At 39.1% G+C, this 19,416-nt stretch overlaps 2 protein-coding genes across 4 annotated transcripts in view; one reads left to right on the top strand and one right to left on the bottom strand.

The window, feature by feature from the left end:
• Positions 1–788, bottom strand: part of LOC121296434 (lymphoid enhancer-binding factor 1-like) — a 67,248-nt gene extending 66,460 nt beyond the window's left edge. For all 3 annotated transcript variants that reach the window (XM_041222027.1, XM_041222008.1, XM_041222018.1), the window contains exon 1: positions 720–788. In XM_041222027.1, the coding sequence (XP_041077961.1) occupies positions 720–786 (67 nt within the window). In that variant the 5' untranslated portion in view covers positions 787–788. The remainder of the gene's footprint in view (positions 1–719) is intronic.
• Positions 789–3,910: 3,122 nt separating this feature from the next.
• Positions 3,911–6,926, top strand: LOC121326565 (lymphoid enhancer-binding factor 1-like). The gene is made up of 2 exons (XM_041269907.1): positions 3,911–4,118; positions 6,789–6,926. Exons 1-2 carry the CDS (start codon positions 3,912–3,914, stop codon positions 6,924–6,926), a joined length of 345 nt encoding a protein of 114 aa, XP_041125841.1. The 5' UTR covers position 3,911.
• The last annotated feature ends 12,490 nt before the right edge of the window (positions 6,927–19,416 follow it).

The following is a 19,416-nucleotide window of genomic DNA, read 5'->3' on the forward strand; positions in this document are numbered from 1 at the left end:
TCGAACAAGGATGCCCCACTGCTTGCTATGACCTTTTGCACTGAACAAGGTTAGCTCTCCCTTTTTCAAATCTGGCTGGCCTGTACTGGCAACTTTGGAGACCAAACATTTCTTTGAAACGTTCTTTGAAAAATAAGTTATTCTGAAGTAGGACAAAAAGATTATTGATGGCAATACATTTTAACTTTGGACCTGCTTCATTATGTACTGAATCCTCCGCAACACAGGCCACTGAAGAAACACATTTTAAGACGTGTTCATATTAAAATTTAAAAAGCACACTTCAACTCCACGTTGCCATTTACAATGTCTATTCAAGGTAGCAAAAAACCATTCAAAACAACAAGATGTTGTAACGTAACAGGTCCCATTCAATTTTTGCCCTCTCAAACAAATCTTCCACCATACAAACAGAAGCGTCAAATATCAAATAAAGAAAGTCAGGAGCAGTGGGGGCTTACTCTGTAAAACAATAAAAAAATAAATAAAATCCTGAGTTGCTACTTGGCATAATAAGTCAACAATAGGGGGCTGAGGTTAATAGTTCATGTTTTATCCTCCCTAAAGTGTGTATTGTATGTAAGGAATAGCACAGTCTGAAAAGCAAACCTATACCTTGTTCCTATTTAAATAATTAATGTACTACACAACAGCCATTGCCCTACACCACTGGATAAAGATTGCAGCCAGTATACTCCCTTGAAACACTTTATACTTACCATCATCACAGTGTTCTCTGTGTTTCTCATGGTAAGAATCCTGCAGCACTCGTCTAGCTGCCTGCATGCACAGAGGGAAAAGGGATGTCATTAAACTACGGAATACAGCGTTCAAACAACAGACAGCAGTTTAATTTTGTTTGTTGGTGGCGATGATGAGGAGGAGGTGACTTGTGTTTAAACATCATTATTAAACTAACTAGCACGATGAAATGAAAAATATTGCATCTCAAAGAGGTTCTCCTAGGATAATGTGATTTCTGAGCAAAATAATTGACTTGTTTCTGAGCTCTTAAGCCAAGAATCACATGCAAAAGGAAATAATCTATATATTTTAGGTAATTGGTATTCCTGTATTGACCAATGCAGTTCTAACAAAGACCCCTCACATATGCCTCATCACTTAATCAGAAACCTTAAATATACTGTGATCATCTTAAAGCTACTGTACTTTAACATGCATTTCATCTCTCTTTATTAAAGTACTTTCCAGCTGTTGCACTGAATTCAACACAATCTTAACTTAAAAACTAATTGTACATAGGTCAGGTAAAACAACCAACACCATCAATTACATAGTGATGCAAAACTGTGAACAAACAATGAAACCCTACATGTGTTAAATGAGCTGCAGGTTATTGTGTTACCTTAAAATGCCTTTATAGAGCTCTGGCAGTTTAAATATTACAAGACAATGTTAAACTTACAACTCAAACGGGGCCCTGCGGTAAAGATGATAATTTATGACGATGCAAAATCTTGTCTTTGTTTAGTCTACCTTCCCATAAACCTGGTAATGTTTTTTCAGCGAGTCATACATATTGTGCAATTCTTTAACTGGATCATCAGATGAATGCCCCAACCTATCAACAGTGTGTATAAAATCACCAGGATTACAATCACATCCCACTAACTGTTCCTTTGTTCAAAACTGCTTTTAACCAATGTTTTTTTTTTTATTTTATTTTTTAATTAAAATTGTCTGTTAAACCAAAAAGGTTCTCTTCAAATGTTTTAATTGATAATATATATTTTAAACTGCACTTGTGACATTGCACAAGTTACTGTAAAGTACCTAGTAACCAGCTTTGTACTTATACTTGAGACCAAATTTAACAAATAATTGATTTACTATGAACATTTACTGTCTCATTTTAGGTTAATAAGAGACCATATTTTGTTATTTACTAACTATGAACATCTTGGTAAGAGGTCACGGCTTGCGAAAATTTATATTTCTAAAGATACGCAAATGTATTATATATATATACACACACACACACACAACACACACACACCACATATAAACAAAAATAACAAAAATTATTTACGTCACTTTGATCACAGAGGGGTGTAACCTTATCCTTTTTACTTTTTCCGGTGTAAACCCTAACTAGTTCGTTCGGTGTTCCCGACTGTCACACCTAAAACGATAGTTTGATGTTTCTCTACACTTCAAAATCTCTAGTGTTACTACAATAATTAAACAAATGAAAAGGGATACTGGCTTCTATAACCTGTTCAGCTGAACTTCACCAGTTTGTCATTGTTTTATTGTGGTGGTAAGACTATTTAAAAAATAAAAATAAAAACACTACTTCCCTCAAACCACAGCACTGCAGTGGTTCTTTGTTACCAATTCTTGTTTTAATGTGTGTTATGTTTTGTTTAAGAACTGCTTAAATAAAAACCATAATAGGCCTAGGTTACACATGTAAACAAAACAACCATGCAGAATTATACTACAGCACACTATCTTGTATACTCAATGACCTGTTTCAGGCAGTCTTTACAGCATAACACAGCATTCAAATTTCTCTATGCCTTCCTGTGTAAGCCTTTTATCAAGTGAAGTTACTAAAACATGTGGCTTTTTACCTGTACATGAAACAGTTTGGGTGTCTGGTTTGTTAAGTCTTATTGTGACAAAATGCAATATACTTTACACGTTACTAAGCTATAGCTAATGCCAGTTAAAGGGCCTGCCAGTTAATATTAATCATTAGTTAATTGTGAAAAATGTGCATAGGGTTTAAATCTAGCATATTTCTGTACAGTCCTGTAATATTTAAAATGTTACATAAACACCAAAAATATGCTGAACTTCACGAACAATTTAGTTTCATATACGTACAGTCTAAGATTGTCCCCAGCTTCCAAAAGCATAACTGAGTGCAGAGTAAAGGCTATTAAGTTTAAGAAGTCGTCCAACGCAAAGCCTATAGGTACAGTCGAAACACCAGTATAGTGAAACATGGTACAATGCCTTTCATTCAAGATAACGTGTGGGCTGTAGAGATGCTGATGACTCATACACCTATTATTTTCATTTCTGTTTGTGCAAGTCAGGTTGACAGACTGTGAACAAAAACCTGCCCTGAAAATAGACATTGCTTGAGGCGTCACCAATGTTTGCATTCAGTGGGTGCGCTGTGGTGGTGGGACACTTAATAAATACAGTCTCTTCTAAATTAGAAACGATATTTTCAAAACAAAACGTCTGTGCATGTATCTGACAACTATACAGTTAAGAGGAAATTTAAAATGCTCATTTACTCAAAGCTTTTTGGTTGATACTGCACACCCGCCGGCTGGCAGAACATGAGTAACCCCCATTTCCCGTTTTTGCTTTACTGCAAGGTTACTGCTCTTTTCCCCTCAAGAAAAATCGGCGTGGCTGACTCGCAAGCCAAACAGGTGTAATGATTTGGGTATTATATTTACAAAAATAATAATAATAGTTTATATTGCAACAAATATGGAGGTAGTACTCTGATACTAACAAGTCCGCATTATACCACCCATAGTGAGCGGTTACTACCAACAGGCTGTAGCTATGGTTCGTTATTGGGTGGGTTGTCTACCGACGCATTTACCCAAGATGACTTATAAATCCCAAATCTCCCTCTTCCTCGCATGCGATTTCTGCAAAATTTCTCTTTTGGGGGCCCCCTCATCTTTGAAGAGCATTTCTCTTATTTTGCCGATCCGTCACCTCCCGCCGCCATCCTCCAGATCACTGGGATTTTTTTTTTTATTTGGGGTGTTGGGAGGCGCTAACTAACAGGCTTTTGAAAAAAAAAAAAAAACATCCTCTAACACAACCGGGAGGGAAAAAGAAGAGGAATGTTTTGTTGGCACACAGTTTTTGATCATATCTAAAACTTCATTTTTTTCACGACAAAAAAAAAAATGCCACAGTTATCTGGAGGAGGCGGCGGAGGTGACCCGGAACTCTGTGCAAATGATGAAATGATCCCCTTCAAAGATGAGGGGGACCCCCAAAAGGAGAAAATCTTTGCAGAAATCAGTCACTCTGAGGAAGAGGGAGATTTGGCTGATATTAAGTCATCTCTGGTAAATGAGTCGGAGATAAACCCAAACAACAACCACCACGAGGTAAGTAATGTACGGTATTCTGATACTTAAAAAATATTTTTGTGCATTTAAAAATAAATAATAATAACAAAAAAATAACCACACTGGTGTTTGTTATACAGAGGGAAGAGGTACACGTCTGAGTAAGGTGGTCGGGTGCAGTATCAACCAAAAAGCTTTGAGTAAATGAGCATTTTAAATTTCCTCTTAACTGTATAGTTGTCAGATACATGCACAGACGTTTTGTTTTGAAAATATCGTTTCTAATTTAGAAGAGACTGTATTTATTAAGTGTCCCACCACCACAGCGCACCCACTGAATGCAAACATTGGTGACGCCTCAAGCAATGTCTATTTTCAGGGCAGGTTTTTGTTCACAGTCTGTCAACCTGACTTGCACAAACAGAAATGAAAATAATAGGTGTATGAGTCATCAGCATCTCTACAGCCCACACGTTATCTTGAATGAAAGGCATTGTACCATGTTTCACTATACTGGTGTTTCGACTGTACCTATAGGCTTTGCGTTGGACGACTTCTTAAACTTAATAGCCTTTACTCTGCACTCAGTTATGCTTTTGGAAGCTGGGGACAATCTTAGACTGTACGTATATGAAACTAAATTGTTCGTGAAGTTCAGCATATTTTTAGTGTTTATGTAACATTTTAAATATTACAGGACTGTACAGAAATATGCTAGATTTAAACCCTATGCACATTTTTCACAATTAACTAATGATTAATATTAACTGGCAGGCCCTTTAACTGGCATTAGCTATAGCTTAGTAACGTGTAAAGTATATTGCATTTTGTCACAATAAGACTTAACAAACCAGACACCCAAACTGTTTCATGTACAGGTAAAAAGCCACATGTTTTAGTAACTTCACTTGATAAAAGGCTTACACAGGAAGGCATAGAGAAATTTGAATGCTGTGTTATGCTGTAAAGACTGCCTGAAACAGGTCATTGAGTATACAAGATAGTGTGCTGTAGTATAATTCTGCATGGTTGTTTTGTTTACATGTGTAACCTAGGCCTATTATGGTTTTTATTTAAGCAGTTCTTAAACAAAACATAACACACATTAAAACAAGAATTGGTAACAAAGAACCACTGCAGTGCTGTGGTTTGAGGGAAGTAGTGTTTTTATTTTTATTTTTTAAATAGTCTTACCACCACAATAAAACAATGACAAACTGGTGAAGTTCAGCTGAACAGGTTATAGAAGCCAGTATCCCTTTTCATTTGTTTAATTATTGTACATTTGTGATCTCTATAACCTTCACATATCTTTGTAGTTTGATAGCCAAATCCACACTGTCAGGCCCTTGTTGCTTTGCTTGATCAATCACAAATGTTGCCTTTTTCCTTTTTCCTATTCAATGCGGGGAGATACACTTAGTTTTCACCCCCCATGTAAAATAATATTTTTGTTTGTTTTTTATATGTGTGTGTGTGTGTGTGTGTTGTGTGTGTGTTAGGCGTTATCTTAGAAATAGTATTGGCCCATCTGGAGAAATAAATTCTACCCCCATGCTCTTACCAAGATGTTCATAGTTAGTAAATAACAAAATATGGTCTCTTATTAACCTAAAATGAGACAGTAAATGTTCATAGTAAATCAATTATTTGTTAAATTTGGTCTCAAGTATAAGTACAAAGCTGGTTACTAGGTACTTTACAGTAACTTGTGCAATGTCACAAGTGCAGTTTAAAATATATATTATCAATTAAAACATTTGAAGAGAACCTTTTTATTTAAGCACATCATTCTGAATTAAAAAAAATAAAATAAAAAAAAAAACGATCCAATTTTCGTCAACTTGTTTCCTTGTCAAACCAAGATGTGATTGTAATCCTGGTGATTTTATACACACTGTTGATAGGTTGGGGCATTCATCTGATGATCCAGTTAAAGGATTGCACAATATGTATGACTCGCTGAAAAAACATTACCAGGTTTATGGGAAGGTAGACTAAACAAAGACAAGATTTTGCATCGTCATAAATTATCATCTTTACCGCAGGGCCCCGTTTGAGTTGTAAGTTTAACATTGTCTTGTAATATTTAAACTGCCAGAGCTCTATAAAGGCATTTTAAGGTAACACAATAACCTGCAGCTCATTTAACACATGTAGGGTTTCATTGTTTGTTCACAGTTTTGCATCACTATGTAATTGATGGTGTTGGTTGTTTTACCTGACCTATGTACAATTAGTTTTTAAGTTAAGATTGTGTTGAATTCAGTGCAACAGCTGGAAAGTACTTTAATAAAGAGAGATGAAATGCATGTTAAAGTACAGTAGCTTTAAGATGATCACAGTATATTTAAGGTTTCTGATTAAGTGATGAGGCATATGTGAGGGGTCTTTGTTAGAACTGCATTGGTCAATACAGGAATACCAATTACCTAAAATATATAGATTATTTCCTTTTGCATGTGATTCTTGGCTTAAGAGCTCAGAAACAAGTCAATTATTTTGCTCAGAAATCACATTATCCTAGGAGAACCTCTTTGAGATGCAATATTTTTCATTTCATCGTGCTAGTTAGTTTAATAATGATGTTTAAACACAAGTCACCTCCTCCTCATCATCGCCACCAACAAACAAAATTAAACTGCTGTCTGTTGTTTGAACGCTGTATTCCGTAGTTTAATGACATCCCTTTTCCCTCTGTGCATGCAGGCAGCTAGACGAGTGCTGCAGGATTCTTACCATGAGAAACACAGAGAACACTGTGATGATGGTAAGTATAAAGTGTTTCAAGGGAGTATACTGGCTGCAATCTTTATCCAGTGGTGTAGGGCAATGGCTGTTGTGTAGTACATTAATTATTTAAATAGGAACAAGGTATAGGTTTGCTTTTCAGACTGTGCTATTCCTTACATACAATACACACTTTAGGGAGGATAAAACATGAACTATTAACCTCAGCCCCCTATTGTTGACTTATTATGCCAAGTAGCAACTCAGGATTTTATTTATTTTTTTATTGTTTTACAGAGTAAGCCCCCACTGCTCCTGACTTTCTTTATTTGATATTTGACGCTTCTGTTTGTATGGTGGAAGATTTGTTTGAGAGGGCAAAAATTGAATGGGACCTGTTACGTTACAACATCTTGTTGTTTTGAATGGTTTTTTGCTACCTTGAATAGACATTGTAAATGGCAACGTGGAGTTGAAGTGTGCTTTTTAAATTTTAATATGAACACGTCTTAAAATGTGTTTCTTCAGTGGCCTGTGTTGCGGAGGATTCAGTACATAATGAAGCAGGTCCAAAGTTAAAATGTATTGCCATCAATAATCTTTTTGTCCTACTTCAGAATAACTTATTTTTCAAAGAACGTTTCAAAGAAATGTTTGGTCTCCAAAGTTGCCAGTACAGGCCAGCCAGATTTGAAAAAGGGAGAGCTAACCTTGTTCAGTGCAAAAGGTCATAGCAAGCAGTGGGGCATCCTTGTTCGACAGAATAGATGTCTATTCTTCCCAATCGCTTTTAATTAGTGTGACTGGGCTGAAATTGTTCTGTTGAATAAAATATTTCATCCTCTTTAAAAGAAAAGGTGATTGGCAGTGGCTGTTTGCAAACACAGTGTTGAGCAGTACATAAGTGAGAGCACACATAAGTAATGTGCCTTTTTTATTAGAAATTAATTAAAGGGGGCTTTTATTAGTCAACCTTTACTGTTCTTGAACTGAAACTGCAGTAGAGAATTTTGGATATTCGTTATTTTTATTTAATTTAACAGACTATTCCAGAATTCGTGGTTTCACACACTACAATTCTAAGATTATTTTCTTGGAAATAACGAAATTGACATAACATTTAGTTCAGGATGTGAAAGGAATAGTAGCACCAAATCATATATATGTTAGTGCAAGGAGTTATAGTTGACATATATCTTTTGACATGTATATGGATACAAAATTCAGATGTTCTTGTTCACTTGAAATGACAAATAATACCTTGCACTTATTTACCCCGAGTTGGCGTACAACTGGTTTGTAAAATTTTTTACCGTTTACCTTTTCTAGATAGTACCACTCTATTTTATATATAATTCCGGAACCTAAAAGAAACAGGACGCACCCCCCCTTCCTTACAAGGGGACTACGACGTTCGGTACGCTCCTAGCTCTTCTTGGTCCTTAAAATCCCCCCTTACCGTTTTGATCCGTGAACCTATTTTTTTTGCTGGATATATATATTAATATAATATATATAGATATATATATATATATTTTGCTGAATCATCATTCACACTGGTGTCAGGAAACCTAACTGCTTTCAGGAGACCTATCAGCTGCTCTTCACTGTGAGACAGAACACTCTCCATTACTATTGACGTGAAGTTTTTGCTGCAGCAGAAGAAAAAAGAAAAACATTTTAACCAGCGTCCCATTTCTTTTTATTTTTTTTAACTCTTTACACTCAGCCCTATTTCCGCCTGTTTTTCACTGTTTTAGGAACATCATCAAACACGAAGTCCAATGACATTGTATAAGTACTTTCCGGTGTTTGACTATTACGATATTACGAATGTTGTCTATTTTTCGGTCGCCTCGGTATCGTGTCATGTCTCTTCACTCTCCAAGACGCGTCCGTGACAAGAAACCCACACTCCTTAAATTTTAAATTCATCTATTGGCTCATGACCTGTAGTCTTACGCCGAGTGCACGAAAGCAGTGACTGTGGAGAAGCGCCCACCGGCATCTAACCAACATCAGGAATGTCAATCACGATTTTATAGAGACTGTCCTAAAACCGGACGTGACCGTCTCACCCATATGTTTTAGATAACACTACACAACATATATAGATTATATATATATATAGAGAGATATAGCAGTATGAGTAGCATTTATCTAGTATATGATAGTGAGTGTATTCATCCTTTTTTTTTTTAGTTTTTTTTTCTCGAATATGGGTTGGTTTTAATTGTTGGTCATATGCGAACGGATATCGGTCGACCCGGTTTTTGCACGCCACGACGAAATCTCCGTTCAGTCGTTAGAGTACCCTGCTCTCTCTTTCCGTCCGGTAGTTAAGACCTTACGGAGGAAATTTGTCTCATCCCAAAAATTATATCTTTGAAATATATAATACATAACAAAAAACACAGGCGTGAAGAGAATACAACTTACATTATTTGAATCGGTTGGGAAACTAAGAAGGGTGACATTTCCGGCACCCCCCCCCGTTCTTTTATATACACTGCATTTCCCTTTGGTTTGTTTTATGGTGTTAAGTTAACTTTTCAATTTTCAGTGTTGCTTGTGTTCTATAAAAGGGCACAAGTAAACGCATGTTTATTACTTTATGAAAACCGTCATTGGCCACTGTTTGCTGTGGAAAACAGACAATGCAAGGAATAATAAAGTAAAATAGTAAAACATAGTGTGTATCCGACTTTATGTATTAATTATTATTGCGAATCCACCACACAGTTTACATTGAACTTATTTTGGCATCCTTATGGTTTTGTAGTGTAATCACGGTGTAAAGAGGCAAACCCAAGCGTATGTACTTTACTATTGTGAATATGTTCTACTTATTGTGATTCCATGATTGTAACGTCTTGATGTAAACGAAAAGCACCACACGCTCCCCCGGCCCCTGATCGGTGACTGTCTCTGCTTGCGTTCTGACGGCAATATAATGGCTTATTATTACTTTTGACAAACAAACAAAATTTTAAAATGGTGAGTTGAAAACCAAACCTGATAAATGAGTAAAGAAATAGGAACGAGATGTCATTGTTATAGAACCACTTTCGGAAGCAATTCTTGTTTGTTTTTGCAGAAGCATCATGACAGCTTAGACAACAAAGGGCACCATCCTTACCCAGGCTACCCATACACATGATTCACACATTAACAGATACTTGTTACATGGCCCCAAGAGCTCTTGTCTCCTCCGAATGGCCAGACCGGTAATATAAAAATTATTTGTTATAAAATTTTTGATGGTTGTTTCCATATTCCGCAAGGGACAGAGTAACGTTGAGTCCCGCAGAATCTCCTGCGATGGTAGATGTAGATAATGAGGGTGTGTACCATCCCCATTGTGTTTGTCTTGGGGGGGGGGGATTTAGTTGTGTTCTTCTTTTTTTTTTTCTCTTCACTATATGCAGGTTGTCTAGTTGTTGCTTCTGTCTCATTACTCCTGAGTTTAGTTCCAGAGAATGCTGTATAATGCAAGTTAGCAATAGTGTTTCTTAAAATAAGGATGATGCACAGCTTCATTGATATTTAATGTTATTTCAGGCAAAATAAAGGGAGTAAATATACTGGATTCTTCAAAGTAAAGTACTTGGCTTATAGAGATATTTAAAGCAGGAGTTGTACCTATTTTTTTTCATGGTTTTGTTTGCTCATAAAACCACAATCGGATGTGCGTTTGACTTGGTGTTTAGCTTGGTTTCCCAACGTGATTGCTGTTGCTGTCCAGAGGGAATGCTCAATCTGATCTGTTTCCCACTCCTGTAATCTTTTGAGCCCACGTATGTATATGTTTAAAATATTGACAAAGTCTCTGATGGCAAAGGGCTTTAACAGCATTTGATTGTAGGTAGCAGAAACTTGTAATGTTTTGTGAATTTTTTAGAGGGTTTGTATCTTCTCAAATGGAGCTGTTAAAATGCCAGGAGGTAAGAAGTAGCACTGCTGACTGACACATGTTTTTACAGCTTGTAAAACAAAGTGGAAACCTAAGCTGACAGAAATAGTGAACACATGTGCTGGACAATTTGGTTGTATAATTTTAAGATGACAAGTTTGTAACAACTAGAGCATTTCTTTACAAAGTATGTATTGCAATTAAAAAGGCTACAAAAAACAGATTTGTGCTCATGAAATTTTATATTTTTAGAGCTGTAAGTAAAACGTGAACTATAATGGAAATACTGTTGTATGTGAAATTGTTTCCAAAGTATTGGAAGTTGGATTTGTCAAGCTATAAATGTATTCATTTTGTTGGATGAAATGTAATCTCAGTCTTCTGATTTGCATAATGTAATGTTAGGGTCGAAAAACAAGCACAAAAACTGAACCAGTGAGCAGTATGTTAATGATAAATATAAAGTAACGTATTTTGTACCATGTTTCTGATTAAACAAGTGTTTTGGTATGTATTGGTGGCTTTTTATACGTATGAATTTACATAGTCTCAACGAATTGACAATAAGTGCCAGAAAGGAAAATATAAATATAAAAGTTTGTCATTGATTAAACCAGTGACAAGGACCCTGGATCTTTACTTACCATATAAGCGAAAAAAAAAATAAAAAAACAATCTAAAAAATTGCGCATGTGGAAAAATACAAACCAAAATTATCGGACCAAATCCGAAAAAAAAAACAAACAAAACGACAGGATTGAAGACAACAGCCAGCTCCAAATGATTAGTATTTTTTTCGTTTCCCCAAAAACTTAGATTATGGAAAGAAAGATGACAGAGATCCAGATATCCTTCTGCTTATTTCAGTTTGGGTTCTCCGACGATTAATTTGAATCATTTGAGCAAGATTTTTTTGGAGGCCACAATGGGATTTCTTTGAAAAAATTCTGGCTCTTGTTAAAAGAAATTTAAGAAGGGAAATAATAATCTTGACTACTCAAATTACACTGCAGGACTTGCTGACAAAAGGACTGCTGTCTCTTTAAAGTATTTTACTAGTCAATCCTGTTTTCTGAGTTGAAATCTACATGGTTAAATGTTTAGGCTGAAAGCTATATAAACCTAATATTGCATTAAAACATACTTGAATAGTGGCTTCTTCCTCACTTGTAGTCTTTGTTTGGACAAGCTTTTCTTAAAAAATCCCTGCATTATATATGCAGATAAATAAAATCTTCACTCGCCATAGAAGTAAGGTTGATGCCGTGTTCATTTTCTGTCCCTGATTTGTCCCTGGACGTCAATGCTGTCGCTTATTATTATGAAATTCTTGTATAAACTGGAAACTGAATTCACATAGTGCAGAATTTTAGGAAAGAACTGGCTTACTCAGAAACCCTCAATGTCAAACAGGACTCAAATATATAGTTGAGTTAGGATTGGAGAAATGACCATACATGTGTCAAAGTATTGCTTTGGTTGTTTTGTAATGTTTGAGGTTAATTATTCCCTCCGTACCTCACCGATACCGTCACAAGTACAAGGGCATGTGTTTTTAATATGTAGTGTTATTGTCTATCATTTAATTGGTGACACTAGCTTAAAAAGCAATGCATTCAGCCTGGCAGCTGGCTGCTGTGCTGAAATCAGATGCACCAAACGCCCATTCCATCAGCATTTCCATGAAACCTGCTAAATAATGTTACGAATCATTGGTTGAAATTTGTATAGGTCAATGTAGGCCGTGCGAGTACGGCTTCTGCGGTAAAGAGCAACGGAAACCCATTTCCCTGTCAGACCTCCCTGTCATTTTGCAAACTCCTATGAACTTTGAGTGTTGTGTGCCCACTATATCAAATACGTGATGTTTGCTTACTGTCGATTACATTGGAACGTACCAAAAGTCACCCCACGTAACTTCTTGTTTTTTAAATAAATGTTTCCTCGAAGTTATCGTACACCTAGCGATAGAGACGATATGAGGAGAACCAACTTGGTGTTCTGCCCCACCTCGGGGTCATAAAGTCCTATATACATAAGAGCATTTATGCAACATAAAAAAAATCACCCATGTCGACGACAAAGTACAAAAAAAATCACGCTCGGTCGATCGACAAGTACAACCAGTATTCTACGTCGAAAAGGCGAGTGGGGGTTTGTCAGAAACGTTCTGTCCTCTGCTTTGAGTGGAAGCGCAAGGATTTCGGTGAAACCGAAACCAACTGGGGACTGCATCCGAGGGTACACCATTTAGGCCCAATGCATAACCGCTCGGTGGTAGACGGAAAAGAGCGAATGGACACTCCAGCAGAAGGTTGACCGTCAGTCGGTAGATCGGGACAGGGCAGACCGGCGGGTGCGACTAGTGCTAAGTGACCCCCAACCTTTCTTGTCAACCTCTAGCCGACTCTCTACGTGTTGTAGAACACTTTCCACCACTCCAACCGTAAATGTTCGGCGATAGGAGACACCAGATTATTTCGGACGGACCCGGTGAAGCAAAAGAGACCTCTCGCCGTAGTTGGTAACTTCAATGAGTCTATGACATGCATGAAGACTTGGATCGAGGTGCGTCACGCCACACACATCACCATATAACGAAAAAATACAGCACTAGCGCACCAATTTCGTTGACGGCACAATATGTGACTTTTTTTCAGTGGTAGGAACATTATAAAACTCTAGAATCACCAGAGTACAATTTATGTCCACTTTTTGATCTTAACGTTTAGAGAAATTTTGTTACATTAATGCACAAACTCCACGACAATAGCGTCATAAAGCACCTTAAAACGTTGTCGGCTAAAGATATACAATTTCATATGTGAAGCTACAAAATTGATTGATATGGAGATCAATTAACTATATTAAAACTATGGTCTTTTAATAACGCGTGGTAATTTACGTACCTTTTGACGACAGTGTGGATATCGTTTAACACACAAAAACGTAAACCTTTACAGTCGATAAGTGTCCAGCAGACAACAACTTGTTGGCACCTTGTGTGAGCTTTGACCGAGAGTTAAACGGGACGTTTTCGAATTATATATGGCATTAAATAAGTAAAGACCGAAATTCAATCATCTCGTCCTTTCACAACGGCCACAAAGGAAAGCAACAACGATACCAACACCAAGTTTTTTTTTTTTTGGGATGGATCCTTTGGAAACGTGTGAAGCGACATGTCCCACAAACGCGACGTCCATAGACATTGTCCTCTAAAACGTATACATGTCGAGTGCAGTTATTAAGACTCAGTCTGGGTATCGTAACCTAAAAAGTGTCGACGGGGACGTTTGTCTACTTCAATATCGTGTCACGACATGTAACCCTTAAGTGACCATTAGGAACCCACCTAAATATTTCATTTTATTTCCATTTTTATTCAAAATGTGTGTATTAACACATCCGTGATCACAGGGTGATTTCCTTGTAGGATGCGCTATTGGATGCAGTGATGTTCTGGGAGCGACATGACTAAACCTCCTTAGGGGAGTTGACGGGATAAAGATGAGGGTCTAGGAGCGTAGTCAAGTGCCACTGAGGACCGGAAAAGTGCTCGTGGCAGACACTTCACTTCTATAAATTGTAGTTTATTCCCCCCCCCCCCCCCCCCCCCCCCCCCCCCCCCCCCCCCCCCCCCCCCCCCCCCCCCCCCCCCCTCCCCCCGGCCGCCCCCCCCCGGGGGGTCTCATTCTTTTTCTCCCCCCGGCCCCCCCACCCCCCCCCACCCCCCTACCCCCCCCCCCCCTTCCCCCCCCCCCCCCCCCAACCCCCCCCCCCCCCCCACAACAAACCCCCCCCCCCCCCCCCCCCCCCCCCCCCCCCCCCCCACCCCCCCCCCCCCCCCCCCCACCCAAACCCCGCCGCCCACCCCACCCGCCCCCCCCACCCCCCCCCCCCCCCTGACCCCCCCCCACCCCCCCCCCCCCCCCCCCCCCCCCCCCCGGCCCCCCCCCCCCCCCCGCCCCCCCCCCCTCCCCCCCCCCCCCCCCGCCCTCCATGGACACTCTCCTCCTTGATCGCAACAAGTGTAAGCTTTCGTTCAGCGTCCGCCTGTGTAGCTATGGCTTTGCAGTCGCTTCGAACGTTGGCGCTGCTGCCTACCTAAACAGGCGTAAGCTCCCCAGGCACACCCCCAGGGGACCGAGGTGGGGGGGGTGGTTTAGTCCTGAGGGTGAGTCCTGACGTAGACGTGTGCACGCTTTCCTGCTATACCAAATAACAAATGGAGCATGTCACAGCTTTTTAAACAAGCAAGTAAGTACTGGTGGTGCAAAATATCCATATAAACATAGCCATAGTATTACATTGCATTGCACTGTGCTCTGTTTAGAGTAGCTCTGTAGGCTTTGCACTGTTTTTGATGCAATCCCTCTGAGCTACAGCAATGAAACCATACCTGAGCTCTCGTCTTATCTGAGGTTTTGGGGGTGGGTAGATCATAGGGAGAACACAAACGTGCAGGTAGCTGAGTGAGCTGGAGAAGTCAAAGCAACAGCTAAACCACAACAGCACCTGGTGTGCAGCAGAGCTGCACGCCTGACCTGCTCTTCTGAAGGAGGGGGGGTCTTGTTTGTCTTTTGTTTGGATGGGGCTGGAAGGGGGTGGGGGGATGTGGCACCAGAAGGCAGCTGGGATTCCCCAAACAACCCTTTAGACGAGTTTCAGCTAACATTCTTTTACAGTCTGTTTTCTTGCTACTTTGTTTTGTTTGCTTTTGTGGTGTCTATACCTACCTGTGAACTCTGGTAGGAGCCTAATAAAAAGTTCAGTAATGTGCTTTTCAGTTTTCTGTTTACTATCACAACTGGTAATAATCCTATGAGGTGCCGTTTCATGAAGGATTGGTTGGTGGGATAATAAGAGGAGAGAGACAGATTGTAATTTTGGTAAAAAAGTGCACAACCTGTTGTATAGAACCGAGAAATATAATGATTTGTATTAATAGAATATTCTGAAAAAAAATGAGTTGCAAGTAATTACGTTCTTTTTTCATTAACATGCCCCCTCTGCAATTCACACAGGCTTAGAGTGTGCTTGTTGTAGCACTCCTTTAAATCTAACCATTTCTAACAAGATAACAATGGCAAGGGTATTTCCCATTAAAATGTGAGTTAACTCCTTGGTGTGCTGGATGTGATGTTGTATGTTAGAGTTGCATGTTTCTTTTCCCTTCTCTCCCCTTCCCATTTCGTAAAGGCTATTTAGTTGCTAGATCAGAGCCACCCTTTTCCGTCCTGATTTACAGTGGCATGACAACATGAAGTTCTGATGTCCTGTTCATGTTTTTAAAGTAGTACAGATGATTAAAGATACAATATTTACACGTCGGTGGATATCAGCAGTCTTGTATCCTCACCCACGGACTGTATACCTCCCAAAAGAAAAGTGGGTGTATAATAATATATATTTTAGAGATTATATATATATATATACTATATATAGAGTAGTATCGGAAATCTAAGCCTCCCGCCCTGGGGGGGCCCCCTCTCAGAAAGCAAAATGTTCAGGTTACTAATTAATGGATTTTTGTTTTGTATGTGAGACCCCTCCAGGATTGAGGTGCAATAGGTACTATGCTCTCCTTATTAATTTGTTCATTTCTGCTAGTCTTTTTTTGATTTAATGCATTGGATATTGTTTTTTCACCTGGAGCTTGTGCTAATTAGGATGTCCTGAACCTTAAAACACCTTACTAAAACCTACCTGTAGTTGTGCATATTATATTTTTTGTAATGTCCCGTCATGCTAGGATGATTTATTCCAGTACAAGATGATGGAAGAAAACAAGTGGTGGGTGACATAGTCCTTATATTGAAGTTGAGGTTTAGATTGGGGCGATTCCTGAACAGTTTTTCTTGAGGCGTGTTGTAATTGGTCAGGAACTGTTCATCCTTATATCCGGGTTCGTAGGTCATTCCACCACTGAGTGTCAAATCTGGAAGCGGGGAGGTGGGGTACAGCTACTGCCGGTGGCGGAGGGCGAGAGGGAGTTAAGAGAAGTCTAGATATGAGGAGCAGAAAGGTCAAGGCCGTGATGGGAGAGTACAAAAGTTTTTAATTGGATGTGAGCATGCGTAGTGAGCTGTTGTATTTGGGCAGAAATTAGAACTAAACGACATGCGTGCCACGCAGTGTTTTGGTGACAGGGTCTAGTTCAGAGGACATCAAGAAAATAGCGAGTTCGAGGGAGGTGTGCCAGCGAAAAAGACCTGATTTGGAGGGGTCGAGCATGAAAATTTTTGACAGAAGCGAGAGCTGTACAATTGACTGCTTCAGAACATAGAAGTGAGGTTTATCGAGTGACAGGAGGAGGACAGATGTAGTTCTGGGTGTCAAGGGCGGGTTTTTTTTTAATATGAGGGTGGATGACATGGGGCATGCTTAGAGGAGGTATCGAGGGAAACAGAGGGGTGTTGAGATGAAATAAATGGATAGAGCAGTTAATCTGCAGTCTGACACATGAGGGGGAAGTGGATCCATGCGTCACACATGTTGGGTGGTAAGGCTCTGTAGCAGGAGCAGCAAAGTCCGGCTAGGGTAATAAAAAAGTGAGACGGTGATGAATGTAGGTCATGGTTTTATCATGGTAATGGGTAGTGTGCTGTACAGCGGAGGACATGGTTGTGTGGGAAGGAGGACGAGGTAGTAAAGGATCAAGTTTGTTTTCTGTCTGTATTTTGGCTGAGAAAGCAAAAGTCATCAGCCAAGATTAAACCTAAAAAGACTCCTTTGATGGATCTGTTCGGTACAGATGAGCCGTAAGGTACTGCTTTATAGTGGAAAGACAGTTTTTTAAATGTGTTGCTGAAATCTCACCAAGCTTCTACCTCTGCATGCCTCTTACGGGCGCGTGTTCCTAATAAAAGTATTGTTTTCCTACTATTGGGGGTGATCACTAGATTGTGTATTGTATAGGTAGGAAAGAGAGAAATACTGTGGCGTGTATTTATGTAGCGCTTGATTGAGAGCATGTAGTTCGCCCATTCCAAGTTAATCTGCACGAGAAGTAGCCGTGCTATCTATACAGCACTGATACGTTACATGTTTTGGGCGGAGGTATGTGTGCGCAGCAAGTAAATCAGACCAAACATACATTTCCCAACACGCTTAGGAATGAATGTAGAGAAACATTCAATACCTGTCATGTAGTAAGAGAAATAAGTTGCCAAATTAAGGTAAAAATGTCCTCCTCCTTTTTCTCGCTTTTTTTATGCAGATTTCTGCAGGCACTTTTATCCATGCATATGTTTATTACAGGACATAAGGTTTTAATGACAATTAGCTTGTTTTATCAACATGGAAATATGCTAGGGAACACACTTATTATTACATCATTTGTATTCAATGATTTATTTCTGTTTTAAAATGGAACATTTGCCTGCAAAAAATATATATTTTTTGATGTAGTATAAAAATGGTCTAGCATGCATGGGATTTGAAACTATAACCTTCAGCGTGTTGTGTTAACTGTCGCTAACTGTCAGTGCGACACTATTAGTTGAGAAAACAAGCAGTATTTTTGAAAGATGAAATCAGCCAGATGAGAATTCTGTGGACAGTTTACATTTTGGAAGTTTTTTTTGGAGATTTTTTTTTTCGACCCATCGCCTCATTCTAAGATTTTGATCTTTGAAACATTTTGGTTTCCTGTCAGTGTAACACTCACTGCGGTCCCCATTGGTGGAAGGAAGTACGGCACCTCTCGATATACTGGTTGAATTAGCCTTATTTGTGTCATGTCCCACTTGGTGGGCACGAATAAGAATGTTACAATAGGATTGAGACTGAAATTAGTTTATTGTCTAAACATGCGATAACGTCAATCCATGGTGCATTTTTTAATTATGAGTCTTTATGGTTTTTTTTACTATCAATATAACACTGCCATGAAGGGGGTGACTTGTAGTGAAAGCGAAAATAAAGTGTCAGGTTGTATTTAGTTAAGTTTTTGTACATAAGGTATTATGTTTGTTCACATATTCTTACTTTCAAATGAAATGTATGTAGACCGACTCTGTCAATATTGGTTTTGTTTCAGGACTTGTCTTTCATTTTTCGCGTCTGTCTTGCATGTGGTTACATGTAGTGTAAGTAATGGTTATCAAATAATCCATTTAAACTGGCATGGGAAGGGGAGGAGATAATAAATGAATGGGTGAGCTGTTGTTGCTGTTTTCGGGTGTTGAGAACGATGAGAGTGTAGACGAGGGTTGATGACCCGGGGGACTGCGGGGCGGTTATATAATAAGGGGGGAATATGCAGTTGAAAGTGCCAAGACTAAAATGTTAGGGTTTATATTTTGGGTCGTGGGCATTCCGGCCCCTACGTAATTCTCTGTATTTTCAATAACACAAACATTGTATGAAAATTCAGCACGGTTTGGGCAGAAATATATAACATTGGTATCAAAAACACAAAGTAAGATGAAGAACAATTGAGTCACTTGTCAGGACCAAGGCAAGTCGCACAACTGTACAATGGTGGGGGTTAAGGTTGCCACCAATGTGTTCTACTAACTTGCGGGTTGGTTGTCATGCAATCGATCCTTTTATACGGTTGGGTGGCCTGAAAACACAAGCCAAGTTAGAAGAAACTACTGGGGCAACCTTGGCCCACATCGGTTTTACTTTGCCTGTTTGCTTTGTGCTGTGCAAGGTTGACCCAAATTGCTGTGCACATTTGATAAC

The sequence above is a fragment of the Polyodon spathula genome, chromosome 2 (genome assembly GCF_017654505.1).
Source record: "Polyodon spathula isolate WHYD16114869_AA chromosome 2, ASM1765450v1, whole genome shotgun sequence".
NCBI classification, from domain to species: Eukaryota; Metazoa; Chordata; class Actinopteri; order Acipenseriformes; family Polyodontidae; genus Polyodon; species Polyodon spathula.

Excerpts from the sequence above, each read along its gene's own strand:
- LOC121326565 (XM_041269907.1), top strand. The coding sequence starts at position 3,912 with ATGCCACAGTTATCTGGAGGAGGCGGCGGAGGTGACCCGGAACTCTGT. Across the intron at positions 4,119-6,788 it reads CAAACAACAACCACCACGAG|GCAGCTAGACGAGTGCTGCA; the intron begins GTAAGTAATGTA and ends CTGTGCATGCAG.